At 38.6% G+C, this 21,932-nt stretch overlaps 2 protein-coding genes across 24 annotated transcripts in view; one reads left to right on the top strand and one right to left on the bottom strand.

Moving 5' to 3' along the window:
- REPS1 (RALBP1 associated Eps domain containing 1) overlaps nt 1–10,829 on the top strand; it is a 63,953-nt gene extending 53,124 nt beyond the window's left edge. For 13 of the 17 annotated variants that reach the window (XM_058802592.1, XM_058802597.1, XM_058802591.1 and 10 more), the window contains 7 exons: nt 1,034–1,152; nt 1,918–1,982; nt 3,015–3,200; nt 4,780–4,875; nt 5,498–5,646; nt 6,308–6,413; nt 7,452–10,829. In XM_058802592.1, coding sequence (XP_058658575.1) covers nt 1,034–1,152; nt 1,918–1,982; nt 3,015–3,200; nt 4,780–4,875; nt 5,498–5,646; nt 6,308–6,413; nt 7,452–7,520 — 790 coding nt within the window. In that variant the 3' untranslated portion in view covers nt 7,521–10,829. The remainder of the gene's footprint in view (nt 1–1,033; nt 1,153–1,917; nt 1,983–3,014; nt 3,201–4,779; nt 4,876–5,497; nt 5,647–6,307; nt 6,414–7,451) is intronic. The other 4 variants (XM_058802599.1, XM_058802595.1, XM_058802598.1 and 1 more) reach the window with 3 other exon arrangements.
- A 1,747-nt stretch (nt 10,830–12,576) lies between these two features.
- On the bottom strand, nt 12,577–21,638 carry CCDC28A (coiled-coil domain containing 28A). 7 transcript variants are annotated; one of them, XM_058802607.1, is made up of 5 exons: nt 20,509–20,907; nt 17,689–17,852; nt 16,606–16,760; nt 15,946–15,968; nt 12,577–15,107 (listed from the first exon to the last, which is right to left on the bottom strand). In XM_058802607.1, exons 1-5 carry the CDS (start codon nt 20,664–20,666, stop codon nt 15,053–15,055), a joined length of 555 nt encoding a protein of 184 aa, XP_058658590.1. In that variant the 5' UTR covers nt 20,667–20,907; the 3' UTR covers nt 12,577–15,052. The 7 variants fall into 7 exon arrangements, 6 of the variants coding, with proteins under 6 accessions (XP_058658590.1, XP_058658584.1, XP_058658589.1 ...); XR_009274574.1 differs by having other exon boundaries at nt 15,080–15,107; nt 16,606–16,776; XM_058802601.1 differs by lacking the exons at nt 12,577–15,107; nt 15,946–15,968 and adding an exon at nt 21,554–21,638 and having other exon boundaries at nt 16,510–16,760; nt 20,509–20,697.
- Between the last annotated feature and the right edge of the window lie 294 nt (nt 21,639–21,932).

The following is a 21,932-nucleotide window of genomic DNA, read 5'->3' as shown; positions in this document are numbered from 1 at the left end:
AGTATAATTAGATTTTATTTTCATCAGCTGGAGAGTTACACAGTATTACAAAAGCATTGCCATAGAGAATATATTAAGAAAATCAACTTTTCTATTGTGATAACTCAGTTTTGTGTCTGGACTTAAACATTCAGAAATTCCAGGTTTTGTGTGAAACTTGGGTAGCCTTTACCTCCCTAAGTTTACATTTTACAGTAGTTATAGAAGAACGTTGCAGAGGCCAGTCATAGAAAAGATTTTGTCACAAATTGAATAAAAAAGCAGCTATATTCAGGTCAGTGATTCAATAAATCTGTCTTGTTCAAATTAGGCTAGTTAGGAAGCGTCTGCAAACTGCTTTTAAAAGGAAGTTGTACAAAAATTCTGTATACAATAAATCCCACTTAAATGGCACTTATTACAGTAATTTATTCTTCTGTCCTTCCTGCATGTGTTCTCCATGAATTTGCAGCAGATATCCACTAGATGGTGATGCTACCTAAGAATGAGTCAAAATTTCTGAAGATTCTGCCAAGTGTATAGATTTGGAAAATTTCAGGCAGAGAATTAAATTGCTGTCTCGTACACTGAGATACTTCTTGGGCTCAATATACCTGGAGGCAGGTCCAACAGAAACCCAATATTCTTCTTTAATCAAATTGAGCTTACATCATTTAACCTAAACAGGATGTTGACTACATCTTAAAAATTATAGTGACTATCATCTGGATGGAATTACCATATTTATCATTCTCTGTTCCTGAGCTGCCATTGTTTGGGGTATGCATCAAGCTGTTGGTTTCCCAAAGATAAATTACATGTGATAATATAAGAGTAATTTGAATAAAGGATATTTAAGTAAATTGAAGTATAAAAACAGTTTTAAAATCAAAGAATACTGGAAGTTTAATATGGCAATCTTGAAAATCAATGGCAATCAGGGAGTTTTACCTCTGTCAAACTTGGTTTTTTAATTGTATGCTTTGAAGAACTTTTGATTTTTAGTTCTGTTGTAGCCACCTAAAATCACTACAGAAACTTATGTGTTTTGCAGATCACATTCAGGAACATCTCCAGATAACACTGCACCACCACCACCCCCTCCAAGGCCTCATGCTTCTCATTCTCGGTCATCATCTTTAGATATGAACAGATCCTTTTCAGTCACCCCAGGTAGATATGCTCTGTTCTCCATGTGTATTATTTTTCAGCACATGTGTTCCTGAAGCAGTCAATGCTTTTTTCTCTGAGGAATGATTTAGAATATTGGTTTTTAAAGCACCATTTCTGAATAAAAGAAGTTGCATATGTTGTCATCCTTACTGTATTGTTTGTGTTAAAATTTATGTATGTTGTACTTTACTTAAGTAGCTAATTTAAAAGTAAATTCTGAATTCTGGCATTGTAGTTTTTTGGATGAATGTGGGAAACAGAGTCAGGAAAGAATATGCTGGTTGTATACCCAGATCCAATCAATTGCATCTGCCAGTAAATTTTCAAGGGGAGTCTTTTTGGAATCTCCTGTATTTAAGATGGGTATTTAGTATTTGACTTCAGAGGAAATTATTAAAGTCACTTCTGCTGCTCTGCTTAAGGACTTTTATTGGACTTCTGACTTATCAGTACTTTTAAATTCAGGATCACAAAGTATGAGAAAATACTAAGAACTTGTAATGAGGGTAAAAAAAATCCCAAACCCTAAGATCCTAAAGCCAGAAGAATATGACCATGTCTGTACAAGATCCATGTTCTGATTAATCCTGGTTTTGTCTGTCTGGCAATTTGAAAGGAGGTGACATTACAATTATGAGCCCAAATATGACAAGTGGCAAATATGAGGCACAATGCAATGTTTCTTCATGTTGACAATAAGAAAATTTGATAGCACTGTAATGTACAAAGTAACAATCTTGGCCAAATGTGGTGCATCTTTTACAGGACAGCAACAGGCTGGAGTTGTTGCCTATCCGCCTGCAGTGCCTCCAAGACCACAGCCTTCACAGGTGATGTCACTTCTGAAAAATCATATTCTAACTCGGTGCATTATTTTTATGTAACTTGAGTTTTAATATATCTCTTAAATGCTTGATATATTTTTGAAAGCACCAGGATGTGAATGGTGGCAAAACCTAGAATACACCCAAATGGTAGTACTTCCTAAATAAAAAAATGCTTCTCGTGGAATCATGGGTGGGGATTAAGGTAGATATTGAGGAGGAATGAGTGGCTCTAGAGCTCTGAATTGTGGGAAAGAGAGAAAAGTTATCCTTTCACATTTCATTGTCTATTCCTGTATAGTGTGTAGGCCATAACGAAGACGGCGAGAGCCATTTTCCAAAGTTTTGCAAAATAAAGATTTTCCTTCCATTTGTCTGGCACATGGCAGGCAGAGCTTTATGTAATATGTCTGCCCCCAAAAGGAGTGATTCCACTTCTTCACTTGTCACAGACTTGGTGATCTTTGCAATTACAGTCTGAATGATATCAGTTAGCTGATTTGGTGGAAAGCACATCTTGAAAAAGTTTTTTCTTTGTCTTATCTAGCTGAATCCTTCAACTGCTGTGCAGATCTGACATGGGACAGATAAAATTGCTTTTCAATTGTTTCTCACCAGCAGCTGCTTGTTAGAATCTAAGTTACTAGCAGTAGAAGTCAGTCAGTGATACAGAAATCGTCTACAAGGATTCAAAAATTATCTGAAGGGCTGAAGGGAGTGTACAAGGACAGAAGTATTCCATACAGTGATTACATAAGCATGTTTCCCTATGAAACTAAACTAAAAGTCTCTATCAAGCCCCCAGACAGCAGAAATATCTATTGTTGAATGAGTCTAGCATGTGGTACATTACATCCCTCTTTGGTCTTATTTCCTGGATAGTAGCATATCTGAACTTCCTTTCTCTTAAGTATTTCTTCATGCATGTCTTGCCTGAGATGCATCTTGTCCTACTGATAGTACGTAAATTTTTGTCCACTAAAAAGGCAAATAATCCTTAACATTCTATTCCTAAATATTTCTGTTATTTTATTGCAGGGCACAGGTCCTCATGTGCATCGCTCAGTGGATGCTGATGGCCTAATAGCTCATAGCAGTACCTCACCTCAACAAATACCAGAGCAGCCAAATTTTGCAGACTTCAGCCAGTTTGAGGCATTTGCTGTTTCAGGTGTAAACAAAGAGGAAGAAGATGAAATTGAAACGCACTCAGAAGCCTTGCAGGTGAGTAGAAGGGGAAGATCTTATTGATGGCTTTAATACCACCAACAATTCTGAGACTCTGTTAAAACCTATTTCTGCTGTCCTCTGTCACTGATGTGTTGTTTGTTGGGTTTTTTGTTCTGTTTTGGTTTTTTATGATGCCTCAATCCATTGCCAGAAAGCAATTACATTGCACACTGCTGCACTTGTTTAGTTATTGCCAAACACCTAGGCAGAAGGAATTCTTTTCATCTCATCTCTTGACTGTAATTTTAAAGATTTCTGTGCTTATTAGCATACATGGGCACAAACGTAATTGTGTTGGTAATACACATAATTTGAGACTTCGCACAGGCAAAACCTTTCTTCTGCTCATTCTTGCCAGTCTTCCAAATGACTTGCTGATAATTTTTAAATAATGTATTTTTTAAGACATACCTTAATAAAGGAGATGACTGTCATGTGTTGTAAACATCTGCTAAAATTCCATTAATTTGCTTTTCTTCAAAGTCGTTGGACAAACAGCTGAATTGAATAGAGCTCTGGCATCCTTCTATCATTAAAGATGTTTACAAAAACTTGTTTCTTACTACAGACATAGGACTTGAAAGTTGGGAAGCATTAATGTCATTGCTAGCTGCTATTGCAGAAACTACTTCATGTTCTCCTTTGATAATTTGTAGCTTTTATCCAGATTGTAAGTTCTCTGGGACACTTTTGCATTCTTGCTTGCAAAAGTCCCTGTGGTGCTTTAAAGCTCTCCCAGCTGTCAGCAGCATGGTCTTGCTTCACTTGTTCAGGAAGGTCAGTGACACAGCCCTATCTGAGCACTCTCCATGTACCTCATTGCAAAACCAGCTATGCCAGCTTAAGCTGCCTCTGCAAACTGCTTAAGTTAAGCTTGCTGATTGTTTTGCATTGAGGTGGATGTGGAACAGTCACATTGTGTTCCATTGGAGGGATTAACCTTTGGCAGTGACAAATAGATGATAGTGGCACTGTAATAGCAGAAACAGCAGTTTGTGATTAGGCCACGGCCTCTTTTGTGCCTCATGACATTGGACTTGTGTTTCTAAACGAGAATTGAACTGGAATTGTACGTGTTAACTGTATTCATGTATCAGAATCACAGAATCACAGAAATTCTAGGTTGGAAGAGACCTTTAAGATCATCAAGTCCAACCCATGTTCTAACACCTCAACTAGATCATGGCACCAAGTGCCACATCCAGTCTTTTTTTAACCTCTTCGAGGGATGGTGACTCTACCACCTCCCTTGGTAGATGATTCCAGTATTTGACCACTCTTTCTGTAAAATACTTCCTCCTTAATTCTAGCCTGTATCTCCCTTGGCGCAGCTTGAGACTGTGTCCTCTTGTTCTATCCGTTGTTGCCCGGAGAAAGAGGCCGACCCCCAGCTCACCACAGCCACCCTTCAGGAAGTTGAAGAGAGTGATAAGGTCACCCCTGAGTCTCCTTTTCTCCAGGCTGAACAACCCCAGCTCTCTCAGAACACAGCATACTTGTTTTCATTCCAACTGTTGCCAGATGAAGTATATGTTGAGAAGTAGATTCATAAATACATTTTATATTCCTTTAGGTTGAAAAGCCCTCTGATTCTGCAAGTTCTCTTAGAGTTGCCAAAGCAGATGGAAGAGTTGAAGACAAAGCACCTGCAAATGTCCCCAGTAGTGCGGTATGCAAAGTACCCTTGGAACAAAGCACTGTTGTCTGATATATATGAAATTAAATGTTTGTTTTGATTTGCAACAGCAGCTTTGTAGGTGTTCACCTGAACCCAGTTTTCACCATACACATGCCTATTTGAAGCCCAATAGGTGCTTCAAATAGGCATGTGTATGGTGAATTTTTGCAACATATTATGATGATTAGGTTTATTCTTGAGACAGCAGAAAAGATACTTGTAAGTTTTCAAATTTTTGAAACAGATCAAAATGTTTAGTGCAGAACTTGATTAAGCATAGCTTTTTATTTGATTACAGACATATAATTAGTGGGGGGGAAGGTGTGCTCTGCATTGCTGTGTGTTTGCAGTACTCAGTTGTACTGTGCTGTTTCTGCTTGCACACTTCTTTGTCAGTGTGAAGCAACTTACTAGCTTTTCACTACATGGTAGGATTTAGTAGTTCATGTCTTTTCCAGACCAAATGAGAATGCAGCTAGATGTCCATCAGAAAATACCTGATGGGTTGTAAATTCAGTTGCCTCAGTAACTGAATATGAAAGACAAGCTACCAGGTTATAACCTAAATAAAATGTAGTTTCAGAGAGTTAATAGGCTGTGTTTTCCTCTTCAGGGTAAAGGCACTACCCCACTTGCTCCACCGCCGAAGCCTATTCGTAGAAGATTAAAATCAGAAGATGAGCTAAGACCTGAAGCTGAGGAACATACACAGAAAACAGGTGTCATAGCTGCTGTTCTTGCTTCACAGCCATCTATTCCTAGGTAACCCAAGAAGTATATAAATACATCTGTTACTGGAAAGTTTACATTTAAACAGCATACACACTTTCTGTTCCAGGAGTTGCAAACAATTTCAGTGTGTTTAATTTAGATTAATTCAATGATTTAAGAACTTTTTGGTTTTTAAATATGGTCATCCCAAAGCTGCTACTGCTGGGAGACTTTTAAGAGATTTTGAATTTTGGAGTGTGAACTCTTTTTAACTTCTGCAAGTATGTTGGAAATAAGTGGTGGAAGTACTAAGATGTAGAGTTTAATTTTAAATGGTTTCTATGAACAGTCCAAAATGTGCAGTCTGTGTGTCCTAGCATGAAAATAGTCTATTGCAGTAGTCACTTGGAGGTAAATGAATGTGGTTTGCTGTGGTGGGCCTTCAGAAAGTTGATAATGACGAGTTTTTAAAATGCGCTGTGTGCTCTTTGATTGAAACCAACTCTGTGTGCATATATAAAACATAGATATCTGTGTTTCCATGCAAACAAACGGGGTTAACCAAGCCGGACAGGAGCGGGAACATGTAACAGTATAACAAGTTAAAGAATTTTGAAAAGAGTATTCTGCTCACTTAAAGAAGGGGACTATAAGTGAGATGTTCAGCTAAATGGCAAAATTACTTATTACAATACTTCTGATATCTTCTCAGATCAGTGGGGAAAGACAAGAAGGCAATTCAGGCATCAATCAGACGTAACAAGGAAACCAACACTGTTTTGGCCAGATTGAACAGTGAACTACAGCAGCAACTAAAGGTAATTCCTTCGTCTTTGTGTAAGAGAAGAGCCTCAGAGAGCAAGATGTTAGTGATGCACAGTAAAAGGCGTCTCTGCAATCTACTGATAAATGTAGTTGAGGATATCGATATGAAATATTTAGCTATGTTCATAGATCATAGAATATACCTATTTGTGGCAAGTTTTGTGAAATTACAAATCACACTTTTGCTGCTACAACACATTTTTCAGTGTAACAATCTGCTTTTAGCTACACTAAAATTTTACCTCACATTATCAATACTAGGTTACCTGTTGTCATCATCACATACATTAAAAGCAGTACTGAGAGGGGCAGCTTAAGTGATCTGTGTTCTTCTGAAGGAAAAAGCAAGCCTTAAAGTCTTAGTAAAATTATAAGTCATAAATATTTTTAAACAAATACAATAATCTGAAGTACAAAACTTGCAGTTTAATAATTAGTGCAACAATAGCAATTTGCTTATCTAGGTCAGCTATCATTGTTTTAGAGCTATCTGTAGGCATCGGCTTAATGTCTTTTGCCTGCCATCTTTCTTACCTAAGATAACTAATTTTAACTATGAAGATAATTTTTAAAAGTATCTTAAATGAACACATGAGTTAATAAGATACTGTCTAGAATAGAAGTTAGGTGATTTTAAAAACTCAAGCCTGAATTTCACTTAGAAATTCACATAGGAGGAAAAACCGGGGACAAAAACTGAGTTTTCCAATAGTCTTAATTCAGGTGAGAGCTTACCCCCTTAACATTTTAGACTTCATTTGAAAATATTATAGTTGGGTTTGCGTCTGGTTACAAGTTTGGGTTTGGGTGCTTTGAAAGAAAAAAAATACTTGGCATCACCTTTGAGCAAAGTAGTGATTTCCAATGATACGTAATTACCATCCAGGCAGTCTTCTATTCAGTGTCTAGGAGGAGTTACTGAGAGTCTAGAATCTAAGTTAGTTTTCAGACTGAAGCAGGTTTTGATGGCATGAGGAAATTTTCAGTACTCATTCCCTGTGGACTGTCACTAGAAAATCTTTCTTTTGTAGGATGTTCTTGAAGAGAGAATCTCCCTGGAAGTCCAACTGGAACAACTTCGACCCTTCTCTCACCTCTAAGCCTACTGCCGTTAACTGTGAATTTACTAATTTTGAAAGGGGTATTGGTTTCAAGGCCTATTTAAATATCCATGCATCTAGCTCAATGCACTCTATTCTACATTAAATGTTGTGGTTCTGTTTTGTCAATTTGTCCACTTTTGTATTTTAAATATTTTAATTTCAGTACAGAAAGAAAAAAAAAACCTACTACTTTTTCCTTGAATGTGACACTGCCTCTCACATCTTTCTCTGTGGGCATCCGTGATCTTTGCTGGACTTGAGTTTGCAGAGTTTGTCACCAAAATTGCCAACTGGAATTTTTTCATAGTTTTTTTTTCCTGTTGAAACATCTTTGCAGAAGAAGGTTGCTAATCAGTTGATTTTAACCTTTAAGCACATAAACTCTTCATTCACTATGGCATTTATTTTATTGTGCCAGAAAAGAGACAAACTACTAATCTGTCATCAGCCAATGTTACTTCCCAAGCTGCCTTTCACAATTGGAAATTGTTCACGATTCTAGAAAGCCTGCCTCTTTGCAATTCCCCAGCTTACTCAGGTTGGAAGAGTTCTTGCAGGCTGTTTGCCATATCAACTGGATTGGATGTTGTGATTTTTGTTGCATACATTACAGAGTATGTGACCACAGATTGCCAGGTGTTCACATGTTATCCATTCATGATCCTGATTCAGCCGCATGCGTAGAAGCATTTATGGCACAATTGGTAGTCTATCAAACAGGTCTTCTTTAGTTCTCCCTTTTGTGAAAAGAGTTGGGTGTAGGTCCCAAACATTAATTGCACATTATCTAAGCACGACCTGTAATTGCATGTCTCACACGTTACCTTTTAATAGCAGATCACATCCACCAGTCTTCACTATAACAAATTGTATTGTCAAGTAATGTGTCAATACCTCTATAAACTTCTAATTCCCAGCAAAAAAAAAATATAAAACAAAAAATGAACAGTTTTGCTTCTTAGGAATTCTGGGGTACCTTCTGTCATCTTGTTTCCAGGCCTTACTTCTCTGGCATATAGACAGGCTTCACTATTAACAGAGTTCCTTGAGTGTATCTTGCTCTTCAGGTTGATGTACTGTATTAGGATTTGTTGTATATTGTACGATACACACATTTTGATCTCATATGTAAATTTGCATTAATTGCTGACTAACAGCAGATATTCTATTTAATGGCTTCTTCTGGCTGTGGGATCATAGATGTTTAACTGCATGGATGTATCTCTGCAGAATCAGAACTAGCAATTGTGTGATTTTTACACCAATAAAACAGCACAATATTTTAATTTTGTTGATTCATCTTTACCTGGGAATTGAAACTCATTCAAATAAGGGGGAGGGTTTTATTACAGGATTGCAGGTAATTTCTTGTAGTTTTGTGGCATGTACAAGAAGTGATTGATTGTAATCTTGGCCATTTTCTTCCCTCATTTTTAGCTGTTGATCAGAAGTGATTCTCTTGGTAATCTGTGGCTATACTCCTTTTGTATCCTCCTGTAAGAAAATTTAATACAAATGTAATTTCTAAAAAGTAAATGTTAGTATTGACTTGGGTCAAATATATCTATTGTTCTTTAGGCTTAATATCTGGTTTGATTTCCTCAAAAAATTCCTTTAAAAATTAAAGATAAATCATCCTCTGCCAGCAGTCCTTAACATCACATTCTCACTTCTGTGCATAAATGAAATTCTCTTAACATCTGCTTCCCTTCCAAAAGGATAGGTCAAGTCAGATTTACCACTGGTTATGCTGTTACGGTGAAAAATAAGTATTTCTCTTTTTGGTTGTCATAAACAGACTGGATAATTATGGTGAATTTTTACTACTTTTACTTTTTCAAATGTCAAGAAAGTGTTGCAGATGGTTTATGTATATAACCAAAAGCGAAATTCTCTGGTATGAAAGGATGTCATAGTTGCATGAAATATGGTAGTTTCTGTTTGCATGTAAAGGGATTAAGAAATGATAGCTAAATGGTCACAAAGGTGACGTATAAATATTATTTAAAGTGCAAGGCTTTGACTTCAGAAAACTATATATGAATAGGGAAATGTTAAGAAAAACCCAGCAAAACAAATGACCCTCCCCAATGTAAACTAAAACTTTAAAGTTGATGGACTGATCACTTCTATTATAACTGACAAGTAGGAGGAACAGAGTGGGAAAAAGTTTTTCCCTTTTTTAAAAAGCAGGAAAAGGAGTCACTGCAGTTAAAGAATGTTGATCTTTTGAACCAACTGTATCTTGTCCATAGTTTATTTTAAAGTTTAAAATACATTTTTTAAATAACACTATTTTCATATTAGTATTTAAGTATTAAGCCTGTGTTTATAGCAACAGGATTCTTAAATCAGAATTTAACGTTTTAAGCTTAAATGTAAAAAGCCTTTTACATTCAAATGTTACATGTACATACGAATTTCTCTAACATCCATATCTTCCTAATAGAATGACAAGTTATTGTCTAAAGTGAAGAACTTTGGCAATCTGAACCTTTTTGTGTCTTGCCAACAAGTCTATTTTTAAGAATTTTTGTGGATTACTTTTAACGCATCATTCTGTACATTTTAAACCAGTTTTTCATGATCAGAAGACCTTCTAACTGAAAAACTACTTAATGTCTTAAGAACATCACTGCCAATGATGTTCAGAAGTTACCTCATTTAGTAATGTAACCCAACTTTAATCCCTTACAAAATTATCTCCCTGTCTCTCTCATTTCTTTGATCTTGATCCAGCTACTTGATGCATTCTTTTGTATGAACTTAAGACTGTAAGCTCTTTGGGGCAAGGAAATTACGTACAGTACAAAAGAGGTGCTCTCTCTATTGCAAGTATAAATGTAGACTACTAAATAGTATGGAGTGTGATTGATGTACCCAGCTGGGATGGATGGACAGCAGCAGGCCTTTCTGAAACACCTGGGAAATGTTTTTCTCTGGACTTTGTCATTGGAAGTGTCTCTTCTCGTTTGTGTTTCTTTTGTGTCTCCTAATAATGTGCCTCTTTCTTCATTCCACCTGCTTTGGAGTTGCTTTTTTCTCCATTCATTGCCTATCTTAGGACTGCAGAGAAGATTTCCAAAATGCAAAGGTAAAAAGCTGAAAAGCCACTTTGTTTTGAGCAGTATTCTAAGTCTATCCAATGTAAGCGAGTATTTTCAAATTTTTTTGTACTTCACATGCACCTCATTTTCCTTGCAATTGTGATGAACTAGATGATCTCATATTACTGAAAATGTCTTATGTGAGATAAACAAAGTTGAGGTTATAAAAACTTAAAGAAAATAAATTTGCAGCATTGTTTCTTGTGTGACATGTCTCTGTCCCTTATGGATGGGGTGTGCTGTGTTTCTCTTCATTAGGGCAGAGTTGAGAATTACTCTTCTGGTTTCAGCTGTGCAGTTTCTCTAAATGTCACTTTATGGGTGGCCTGGCCTTAATCACTTTTTCCTAAAATGGTAAAAAATAGTAAATCATTGTCTCCTGACTCCCAGCTCATCCTAATCTTAGTTTCTAGTGGAATGTAGTTTCATGAAATTGTAATGTGTTGCAAAAGCACAGTACTTCTAAGTGAGTAATAACAATGCAGTTCTTACTCTGTGGGGAAGATAAAGAAACAACTTGTTTATTTTGAATATATTTGCATGCTTATGCAGCATGCTTCTCTTGCCACATATATTGATGTACAAATCTTTGATCATACCGCTGTCTGGAGGAAAACACATGAAAACCAAGGACTTCATTATCTAAAAACAAAAAAAAAAAAAAAAAAATTTAAATGCTATGTTCTTGTAATAGTTTTAACAACGAACTTGGGATTGTATAGGAAAGATGTTAATAATGTCTACATACCAATAACCAAATGAGACAATATAGGGTTGTCCTGACAGTACATAAGCAAAATATAAACTTCACAGGAGTCTTTGAATTAATTGCTTTTGTCTGGGGACATGGAGGGGGGAAGTTGAATACTGTGTAATTTCCTTTGAGTAATATTTCTTTGAATTGGCAAATGGGTTTTAAAGGTGCAGTTTCTGCTTTAAAGGTAGGCTGTACATTGTTTGTACCTAAAGCATATACTGATTGTACACTAGTTGTACCTGGTTGTACACTGTTAGTGTGTTTCAAAGTGATTTCCCAGTACCTTATATAGGTATTCAATGTCTTGCATTTAAATTATTGTCCAAAACAGCCTTTGTTTAGTTATAATACTAAAAAAATTGGTATTGTGATGATGAAACATGAAGTTTGTGATCTCACAGCTTAAATATAAAGCTTCAAGAAGACTCTTAGTACTGTTTATCACACTTCACCAGCATTCTGGGCCACAGAAAGCTAGATGAATTCTATTTCATCTCTGGTAGAATATATTCTTGACACTTTCACTCTTATGGATATTGATTAATTTAATCTGGAAGCGGCTGAAATTACTCTGTTCTTTTGACTGGTCTCATTTATGAGAGGCCTATGAAATTACCAAAACATCATAAATAGTTAAAGCAATTTAAGCTGACATTCAGTGGTATGTTGATGGAAACCCACATTCTGGCAGTACTACGGTTGAACCGTGTGTGGCTGTATTGTTTCGCAGTGTGTGGGACATGGGAGCTACATCGTGCTCTGCAGTGCACGTACACTCTGTGGTGTATCCCTGAGAGCTGCAGTGCTGCCTCTTGCTGTCACTTCACCTCAGAGCTCTGACTGCTTTTCTGCCTTTGGCTCAAGTAAGGCTGCATTGAATCTGACAGAAGAGGGGATGGTCCGTGGGGTGGAACAAGGTCATTGTAACAAACTGCCCTCTGGATCAGGACTGTCTTGTACCAAGGGCCTGTGGTTTTTAGTGTCCAACCAAAAGGCAAGTAAGGAACACTGGTATTTGAAAGACTGTTGCATATTAACAAAATCAATTGATTTCATATTGAAAATCCATTATTTTCCTGACAGCTGGAGGAGCAGGAAGGGAAATAAGCATTACAACAGCTACTGTGAACACTCACCTAAGAGCTTCTGAAGGCCCAGCATCCCTGACTGGCTGTGTCAAACTTAGCAAGAAATTTATGTATAGTAAGGAGTTTCAGCAATATACGATTTCTCTGCAGAAGGCAAAGGAAATACTTTGGGAATCCCTGTGTTAACTTAGGTGTGTATTTCATTAAAATGCTGTGAAATTCAGCACTCTACTAAGTGCTTTTGTGCCTTATTTTGCATAGCTTGAACTGACAGAAAGCTTGAGTTAAGGTATGGAAATACAGAGTATGTTTCAAGAAAAAAAATGAAAGGAATTTTGTAGGAAGTTGTAATTCATTGTATTCTATCAGAAAATGCAGAAGTGCTATGCCTCAAGCATGTTACTTGATTTTTCTGTTACATATCCTGCCTTTGGAAGAAGAGTGGTTCAGTTTATAACAAGCCTTTCTTCTAGAGCTTCAATCCATTGTCTTTCACTGCCCTTGTGAGGAACTTGGTCACCTGCCTTCTCATCCAAAGTCACCAAGAGATCATAGACCAATCAGGAGGTCCTTTTGCTGTAGAAGGGTACATAAAAAGCACATATTCCCTGGTTTACTTTGCATTTAGCCTTTTGACATAAAGTAGCATTAAAGTAAGAATGTTCTGTGGAAAATCATTAATTATTCACATTATTATTCATTTTCTTCAAAATTAAGAGGCTGGAAAATTTGACAGATTCTATGGTTTTTACAAACATTGCCTCCATAGTGAATTTGCTAACCAAAAAATGTGCTAAAATTGATGTCTCAGAACTTTTCATATCAAAACCAATTTTGTCAGTGTTTTTTATCCTTTTGTCCCCTAGCATTTTAGAACATTAATTATTTAATTTTTTTTTTTTAGGTTTTAAAACTTCCTTTTTGCAAATACCTCTTCATGTAGACTTTATTTTCTCTTGTGGAAAAGATTATTACATCTTGATGTAGGGGGGGTTGCATTTTAGCTATCACAGCTCAAAACTGTCTTGATCTGAATTAATCCAAAGTGAGTACTGTCTAAAATTGACAGTAGATGTAATTTGGATTGTAAGGTAGGATTTTGGGTTTAAAATTTTCATGAAGATGGCATAGATTTTTGTTCTAACATACACCTATTTTCCTTCACACCTGCATTGCAATTTTTAGAGTTCTGTATAGTATTTCTTGTATTAGCACTTGCTTAACTGTTAGACTGTACGTGTTTTAGTATTACAGCTTGATTCTGCAATATTGCATTGATCAGGATGATCAGATAATTTGCAAACTACTCATTCATTCAGTCTGGTCCTAGCCTCTCAGTTTGTTGAGAATTGTTCTTGGTTATTTCATGTTCTGGTTTTTGTGGCTTAATATGATTAAAGAGCTGTAAGTTGGAGGTCTCATATTAATCTTACTATTTCCAAATATTAGGAAAATTATGGTCTATTACAATGACTGATTTTTCTTTCTTTTTTTTTTTTTTTTTACTTAGGAGAGAGAAATGTACAGGTCTTGTGGATGTGTGCCACAAGTCTCTTTGTAAAGCTTTATTTAAGCGAAGTTCTTCTATTTCCTGGCCACATGCCCACTCTGGGCTGATGAAAGCTTTGCACTCAGGAAGAAGGATAAAAATTCCATTCCGTGTTCAGTAAGTGTAAAGTCAGTGTGGAATCTGAATGTATTACCTAAAAACTGAATATAAAATAAATCTAGAACCAAAGGCATGGTGATAGAAATTTTGGATCTAAAACCAGCCTGATTTTATACTAATACAGATTTTTTTTCCCTCTGGCTGTGCGCATAAAGTTGACACCAATTAATTGGTATCATCAATTGGTATCATCTATTTACAACATCAGAGTAACTACAAAATTGATTATCCTAGATTTATTGAACAGTAACTATTTACCCAGTTTTGGATTTGCACAATACTTAATTTATGTAGACTGTTAGCATGCACACTAATTCTAATTTGGTGAGATTATATAGTTATTCATAGCATGGAAAAACATAAACTGCAAACATTTGGACAATGCTAAAACTCATCTTCCTCACACAGCCAAACCAATAGCAGCTTCTGCAAACGAAACATCATATATTTAAAACTTTTCACTTTATTAACAATAAATTATCTGTGGCATCACCAATCAACAAAACACTAAAGAGACAGTGAGCAGATTGTCTGTATAATGATCAGAAAGGCAACATTATCAGTACCTTCATAAAAACTGGAGAAATGCCAATGAACTTACATACATGTACCACTTGCAACCATATGAACACTGAGCAGAAGAAATATATTTCTTAGTTTCTCCAGTTTTTCTGTTAAGTAAGGCAGTAATAAAAAGCACAGCATCACAATTAAGTACAACTCTAGGTACTGAGCCCTGGCATAATGCAGTGCTCAGAGGAATGTGCAAAATAAACACCTGGATTTGCACTTTGATTCTTTGTTGTGTAAAATTAAAAAACAACACAAAGTCACAACTCTTCTTGATTCCATTGTCCAGAAAAACAAAAGCAAAGCTGGAGAATCCAGACTGACAAAGATGTTCTCTCTCAGCCTGTAGTACCATTTGGAATATCTTGAGCATCAGCTAAATGTAGCTTTTGGCTGAAGCAAATCATTAAGGAATAACACTTTCACATACATATAAGGCATGAACAAGACAGCAACAACAGAAATAACCAGACTGCAGAGTAAACTGAGTGCTACACTCCTCCACTGCCATCCTGCCTTATCAAAAGCACAGTGTGAAAGACAAGCTGAGACATTCAGCTTTATCTCCTCTGTGGGCTAAGAGCACACATTTGTCCAGTTCCTAAGCTCTGCTGAAGTACCTGACCCCAGAAATAAAAAATTAGGTCAGCTCACTCTCCACGGTCAAGCAGTTATAAACAACCACACACATTTCTAGAAAAAAATGAAAAGGTAATAGAATTCACTTATCAGTGGGACAGATGCCTCTGAATATTGTTGAAGGAATATTACTATGGATGTTTGTTCCAGAATGTCTCAATAAGATGGATGCAGAAAGAGGCTGCTGCTGATGGGTTTTGCCACTGACAATACAATATGGTACACAAGTGGAACATGGTAGCTAAATAAATCACCAGGTGAGAAAACAACCTATAATTACATGTGTTAAGATACAGTCACTTAGGTATTGGAAGAACCTAAAAACTGATGCTGTATTATAGTACTAATTTGAAAGCACAGCATCACAATTAACTACAACTCTAGGTACTGAGCTTTGCAGTGCTCAGAGGAATGTGGAAAATAAACACCTGGATTTGCACTTTGATTCTGTGTAAAATGAAAAAACAAACAACACAAAGCATTATCAAAGGAATCTGACTCTTGTAAAGGCATCAGTTACTAGGGAAACACACTGCAATTTGACTACTGTTAGTAATTAAAATGCAAAATAAACATTTTAGGAAAAGGATACATAGATGAATTTAGTTCTTCTAGCTGCAAGATAAATGTAGAAATTATGAGAAATGGCACTTCAGTTAGTCAAAGAAATGCAGCAATTATGCTGGTATGCTGAAATTAACACATTAATGAAGGATATAACTAACAGTTTGGGTTGAAATGTATGATTTCTTACAAAAATCAAACCTATACTGAATTCCATACAATGAGCTAAGTTCCCAATTAAGTTTGGAAATTAGGTTTCCAAATGTGCTGATCTCAAGAAATTTAAAGAAATTTTAACAATTCTGGTTTTTATGGAAATACACTAGACAAAGTGTAGAATGTACAGATCTGTATTCTTTGTTGTGTGTCACCTTCCCCAGATGTAGGAAGATGGACTGCAGGGAAAGTGGTCATAGTTCCCTAGTACATGGGCTGTCCCTAAGCAGGCTGACAGGCTCAGGCAGCTTGCAGCCAGCCTGCTCCCCTCCCCAAAGCAACCAGCAGCTGTAGCAAATGAAAACAGCTCCTGTGTTCTCTCAGAACCCAGAGGAGGGCAGGACACACCTTGGTTCATTGAAAAGCTACGTTCTCCTCAACTGTAAATCACTGCGCACACAGGGGCGGTGTTTTCCTGAACCAAGCTTTGCCGTGGGCTAAGCTCCATGATTTCTGCCTTCCCAGTACTTACATCTGACAGCAGTCTATCCAGGTTGGAATCACTGGCCAGTTTTCTTTTGTCTTCAGGGAGTTCTTCCATCTCCCCATAGAGCTCCAGATTGAGGCGAGCAAGCTTCTCCTGCATACTCCGCACGTGCTCCATCTGCTCTATGGAACATTCATTTCCTAAAACAAGTAAAAACTTCATATAAAGAAACCCAAGAGTGAAAATGAAGATATGAAGATGCAACTTTTTACATCGGAGAAGAGAAATGCAGCTTTCTACATTAGAGAATTTAAACATCAATTTTACAAGTACATTTGCTTTCTTGGTGGTTTCCCTGTTGAAGTTTCTGTCATCCCATTTGTTGCTGTGTTGTGCTGAATTTACAGTAGCTATCCAATGTTCTCAGAGTTTTTTAGAATGCATGTGGTTTTTCTATACTCTTGCATTTTTCTCTGATTCAGAAAGGCCCTGTATTTTAACTTAAAATTCAGTCAAAAAAAACCCTTCTTTCCAATTCTGATTTCGCTAAGGGTTGCTTTCTTGAAACAGATGATTGATATAATACAAACTTTTCAGGTTCTTTTGTAAAATCAGAGTGGAATTGACACGTTTACCTAACACTAAACTTGCAAAACTACACATACATTTTTCTACTTAGTACAAGGGAGAAAAGAATGCAAAAATGTGCAATATTTCTTCTAAAACCTCCATCAACTCTAAGGCTGTAAAAATACTAAAAAGCTAAGACAGAAGAGTAACCTGGGTAAAACGCAGCTTGCACTGAATTTCATAAAAGTTGTTACCAATAGTCTTAAATGTTCATATGCAACAAAACTGGGTGCTAAAGACAGTTACTTCTTCCTACATAAATAAGTTATTTTAAACTTGGTATCTTAAGGAAAGGTGGAAGGGATAATGGAATGGCATGTGAATAATCTCACAACACAGACAACGTTACAACGCGACTGCAATTTTAAAATGCAGTAAGATGTATTAATTATGTTGATTTCATGTGGCAGTCTGTCCATGCAGCACACTTGTTTGCAAATGTTACCACTGTACAGCTATAAAAAACAACTATTGTACACACACAATTCATGCACTTACCAAATGCCTGAAGTTTGCCAGAGTGGAAGTCATTCAAGAGACTCAGAAGTCCCCTTTCCATTTCCTGGACATCTGATACATCTGTGAGAAAAGAATGCTGAATTGGTGCTGCCTGTGCCCCTTTTGCTTCAGCTCCTGGAGGTTTGGCTTTCTCTTTGATTACGCTAAAAAAAAAAAAATGAACAAAACAATTACTTCCTGCTTTCAATTCCACTGTAAATTTGAAATGTAAGCAAGTGTACATCTGAGCTTTGAAAATTAAATGAGAAATACATAGTGCATATTTCAGTCACTGCTTTTAAGATAAACACTGGACCTCCAGCTTGTCTGACAAATAAAGAACATCACTATCTCAGCATTTTGATACTGCAAAATGAAGGGTTCCACCAGTCTGCTTGGACCACACATCTGTGATGGCCATCTCAGTAACCTAAAGTGGGCCAGCACTACCCAGCAGTGACAATAGGGCATTAGCACTGAGAAGACCTCTAAGATCATCAAGTCCAACCATTAACCCAGCACAGCCATGTTCACCACTAACCCACATCCTCAAGCACCACACCCATGATTTTTTAACATTTCCAGGGATGGTGATTCCACCACTTCCCCAGGCAGACATGATCTACATAAAATCACCCAAAAAGCATCTGCAGGCCAGAGAGAACCCCCCTCAAAAATCATACTGTCCTCTTGTCACAAACATCTGTAGATTCCAACCCGTGTGGAAAACAGCTGGTTATAAGCTTTGGAAGGTGGCCTTGCTTCCACATAGATTTTCCTAGAGTTCTTTCTTTCAACTCACAAATAACATCCCAATTTTGTAAATCTCACCATCAAAACCACTCTCCCACTACTCTAATGTACCAAATGAAACTAGTCCATGCCCAAACATCAAATTGCTAAAAATGCTCTACAACCCTTCCTGCAAGAAAATCATCCAAATCCCTGCATCCCATACACTTCTCTCTAGGCATAGCACTTATTCAGAGCACCAAGTGCCCACAGGAACTACATGGATGAAAATTAAAAACCATGTTAAATCCCTGTGAACACACAACCAATATGGAAACTAAACAGACAGCTACCAGTGAGAAGCAGCATGTTCCTTCTCTGACCCAGAGACAGACAGACAGACAGGCTGCATCCTAATACAGTTCAGGTAGGAGACTGTCCTGCAGCCTTGTGATGAATCTGTTCAGAACCTGATCCAGTGAAAAAATCTCAGCCTAAAGATTTTAATTTAGGATACTATGGGATATTTTAAAAAATCACAGACTTAAAAAAGAGGCTTTATTTAATTAGTGAAGATAATGGGGTTTAAAGCACAGTAAGGCCTATCCTTTCCATGCTCTGCAAATTCTCTCTGTCTTATGGGAAATAACAATTCTTTGTCCAGCCCAAGAGCTTCTGTAGTCTATAAAACATCATATAGACTATATGCTATAGAAACAACCAGCAGTCCAACAATCACCATTTCCAGTTCAACTCAGAGCAACTCAGTTTAGGTTCTGCTTCAGTTTCAGACTTAAAGGTTTGTACTACAGACAGGTCACCCATTTTGCTACCCAATTCTGATGTGTAATAAAATAAACTATTAGTCTTTGAGAACTTACTTCATTGGATTCTTGCAGTAAAGTGAAAATTAATTAAATACTCTTGCTCCATTATCACAGCAGCAGTTCATCCTCACATTATTATGTCAATTACCTCTCCTGCTTGATAAGTTCAAACAATTATCTGTATTAGCACTGCTTGGTAAGTTTAACAATTGTGCAAGAATGGCCAGAACTTACAGCAAAAAGGACACTTTCTTCTCTACACAATCTTTTGGACTGCAAGAAATTAATTTCTAGTAAATCCCAGGATAATACTGAGACTTGAGTAGACTGTTCAGTCAACTGAAGAAGCCACCAATTTATAGCTCATTAGTATCTACTAATATTTCCCTCTAAGTATTAACACAGTTTTCCTGAAAAATAATGTATAGACTTACATTGCAGAAATTAATTATTTATCAGGCCAATACTGCATCCTTCAAACAGACTCTCTGTGCTGATGCTGACAGTTCTGTATTTAATCTTCAGCTAAAACTCAGAGGTCAGTAAATTTTCTGCTGCCTCTCCCCAGCTAACATTTCCCTTTAAAATTCCTCTTCCTTTATTTATGTACTGTGTCTGCCACAGCCAAAAAACTCATTTTCTAACATGCAGGTAAATTAATGTTCTCAAACTGAAACCAACTTATCATCAAAAAACCACAAACTATTCTGATGTGGTACTTTCTGAAGAACTGAATGTCTCTCTTTACTCAAGACACTCCCCCAGCTGAGAGGTCCCCAGTCACAAAACACCTGGAAATTCCAGTTCTAGCTCATCCTGTTCAATTTATGTCCTTCATTTCCTGCCACAGTTGTCAGTTCCAACCTTGCAGTCATGTAATATTTTATTTGTTCCTCACAGCTGTACATCTGGGGCTCTACTATTCCCACATGATGCCCAAATCTGATCACCCAACTCATGTCTTTCACCAGGCACATCAGTCTATACTCTGCTTCAGCTAAATTGCTGTTGGTATGAGTTTAGAGCATTGTGTAACATTCCAGTAAGTTTACAAGAAAAGTGTAGAACACCTTCCTTTGCTATAAAATAACCACTATATTGCATTAAAAATAAATCATGTTGCTAAAAAAGACACATCATCAAAACTTCACAAGCCTGAAGCTCTTCTGTCACAGACAGTCTAAACAATCTTTAAACTGTCTCAGCATTGCCCAGTTCCTGGCTCTCACTGCCTCTAGGTCTGCAAATGGCCCGAGCTTACCGTTTTAACTTTGGTTTTTGTACGGCAGGCTGTGGGGCAGGGTTGGAAAAGGCTGTACTTTTACTGACTGGCACTGAGCTTTTCTTGGAGTTAGCAACCTGAGCAGAGTGACTGGAAGATGATTTGGGGCTCCTCCTCTTGATCTTCCTTTCTTCCATTTCTTCCAATTTACTACATCTAGACTAATGTCTTCATAGGGAAGGAAAGTGAGAAAAAGTCCATTAAAACTGGCATTCACAATAAAAGCAAGTACAACGACAGCTCGTGGAAATGAAACTTGTAGTTCCTTCAGAGATGAGCAGTCACTCATGTCTGAGAGCAGGAGAACCCAGTTTCCAGGAGAAGCTGCCCGGCCTGCTCGATGAGCGGAAGGGGCAGGACCTAAACACTCCATCCTCCAACAGGTACCTCCAAACGATCTCAAGCGCTGCGTGCCGTGGCTTACGGCTAGGGAACACCACGAGTGCTCGGGCCCACGGCAGGCAGAACACCGACAAGAGCTGGCAATGCCGCGACCCACCCGTGCCACAGCACCGCCTCTGCTGCGGGAAACTCAGCCGGTGCCGGCTCGTTGCTGCTGTGACGCAGCTGCTGCCCCACACTTGCTATTGCTGTCACACACTTGCTGTCACCGCCGTGACACGCTCTTTGTTATTACGGATTGTTATCACTCCTACACCACCGACGGGCCCGGCCCAACTCCGCACGCACAGCCCACCCGTGTGCCGTTACCGGGCGCTCCCCCGCCGCCTCCTCGCCGGTGACACGCCCCTGACACCCGTTACACCCCGGAGGCGGCCGAGGGCTCCCCGGGCACGGCGACGGCACCCCTGGGCGCCATCGCGGACCCGCCGCTGCCTCCCGGGATGAGGAAACCCCTGTGCGCAGCCGGGGCAGACGCAGCCGCGTACCGCCGCTTCATTACCGCGGAGGCTCGGGACGCGGCTGCGCTCCGGGAGCCGCGGGAAGCGGACGGAGCCCCTCGCCCCCAGCCCCTCGCCCCCAGCCCCTCGCCCCGCCGCGGCGCGCCGGCCCCGCCCCCTACCTGAAGGAAGCCCCGCCTCCGGAGCCGCGCGGAAGCAGCCGGCTCGTCCCGGCGCGCGGATCACGTGACATAGGGGCGGCCCGGCCCGGCGGCGGCGGCGCGAGGTGCATTGTGGGAGTCCCGCCCCAAGGCACCGCCTCCCTCGCGGGCGGACTACAGCTCCCAGAACCCCCCGCGGGGCGGGGCTGCGTGCCGGCGTTCAGTGGTCGTCACGGCCAAGGGCTTCTCCCGAAACATTTGATCCGAGTCCACGCATGGTAAAACACGCTGGCAAAAAACACCGCACTGCCGACCTGGTCCTTTGCCCTGCTGACGCCGTGCGGTAGCGCTCTGCCTTCTCCTCTGCCTGTAATTAACCCCTGCTCTGTACTGATTCGGC

The sequence above is a fragment of the Ammospiza caudacuta genome, chromosome 3 (genome assembly GCF_027887145.1).
Source record: "Ammospiza caudacuta isolate bAmmCau1 chromosome 3, bAmmCau1.pri, whole genome shotgun sequence".
Classification (NCBI taxonomy): domain Eukaryota; kingdom Metazoa; phylum Chordata; class Aves; order Passeriformes; family Passerellidae; genus Ammospiza; species Ammospiza caudacuta.
Note: the sequence above shows the minus strand (reverse complement) of the source record. Positions and strands in the feature narration are given on the sequence as shown.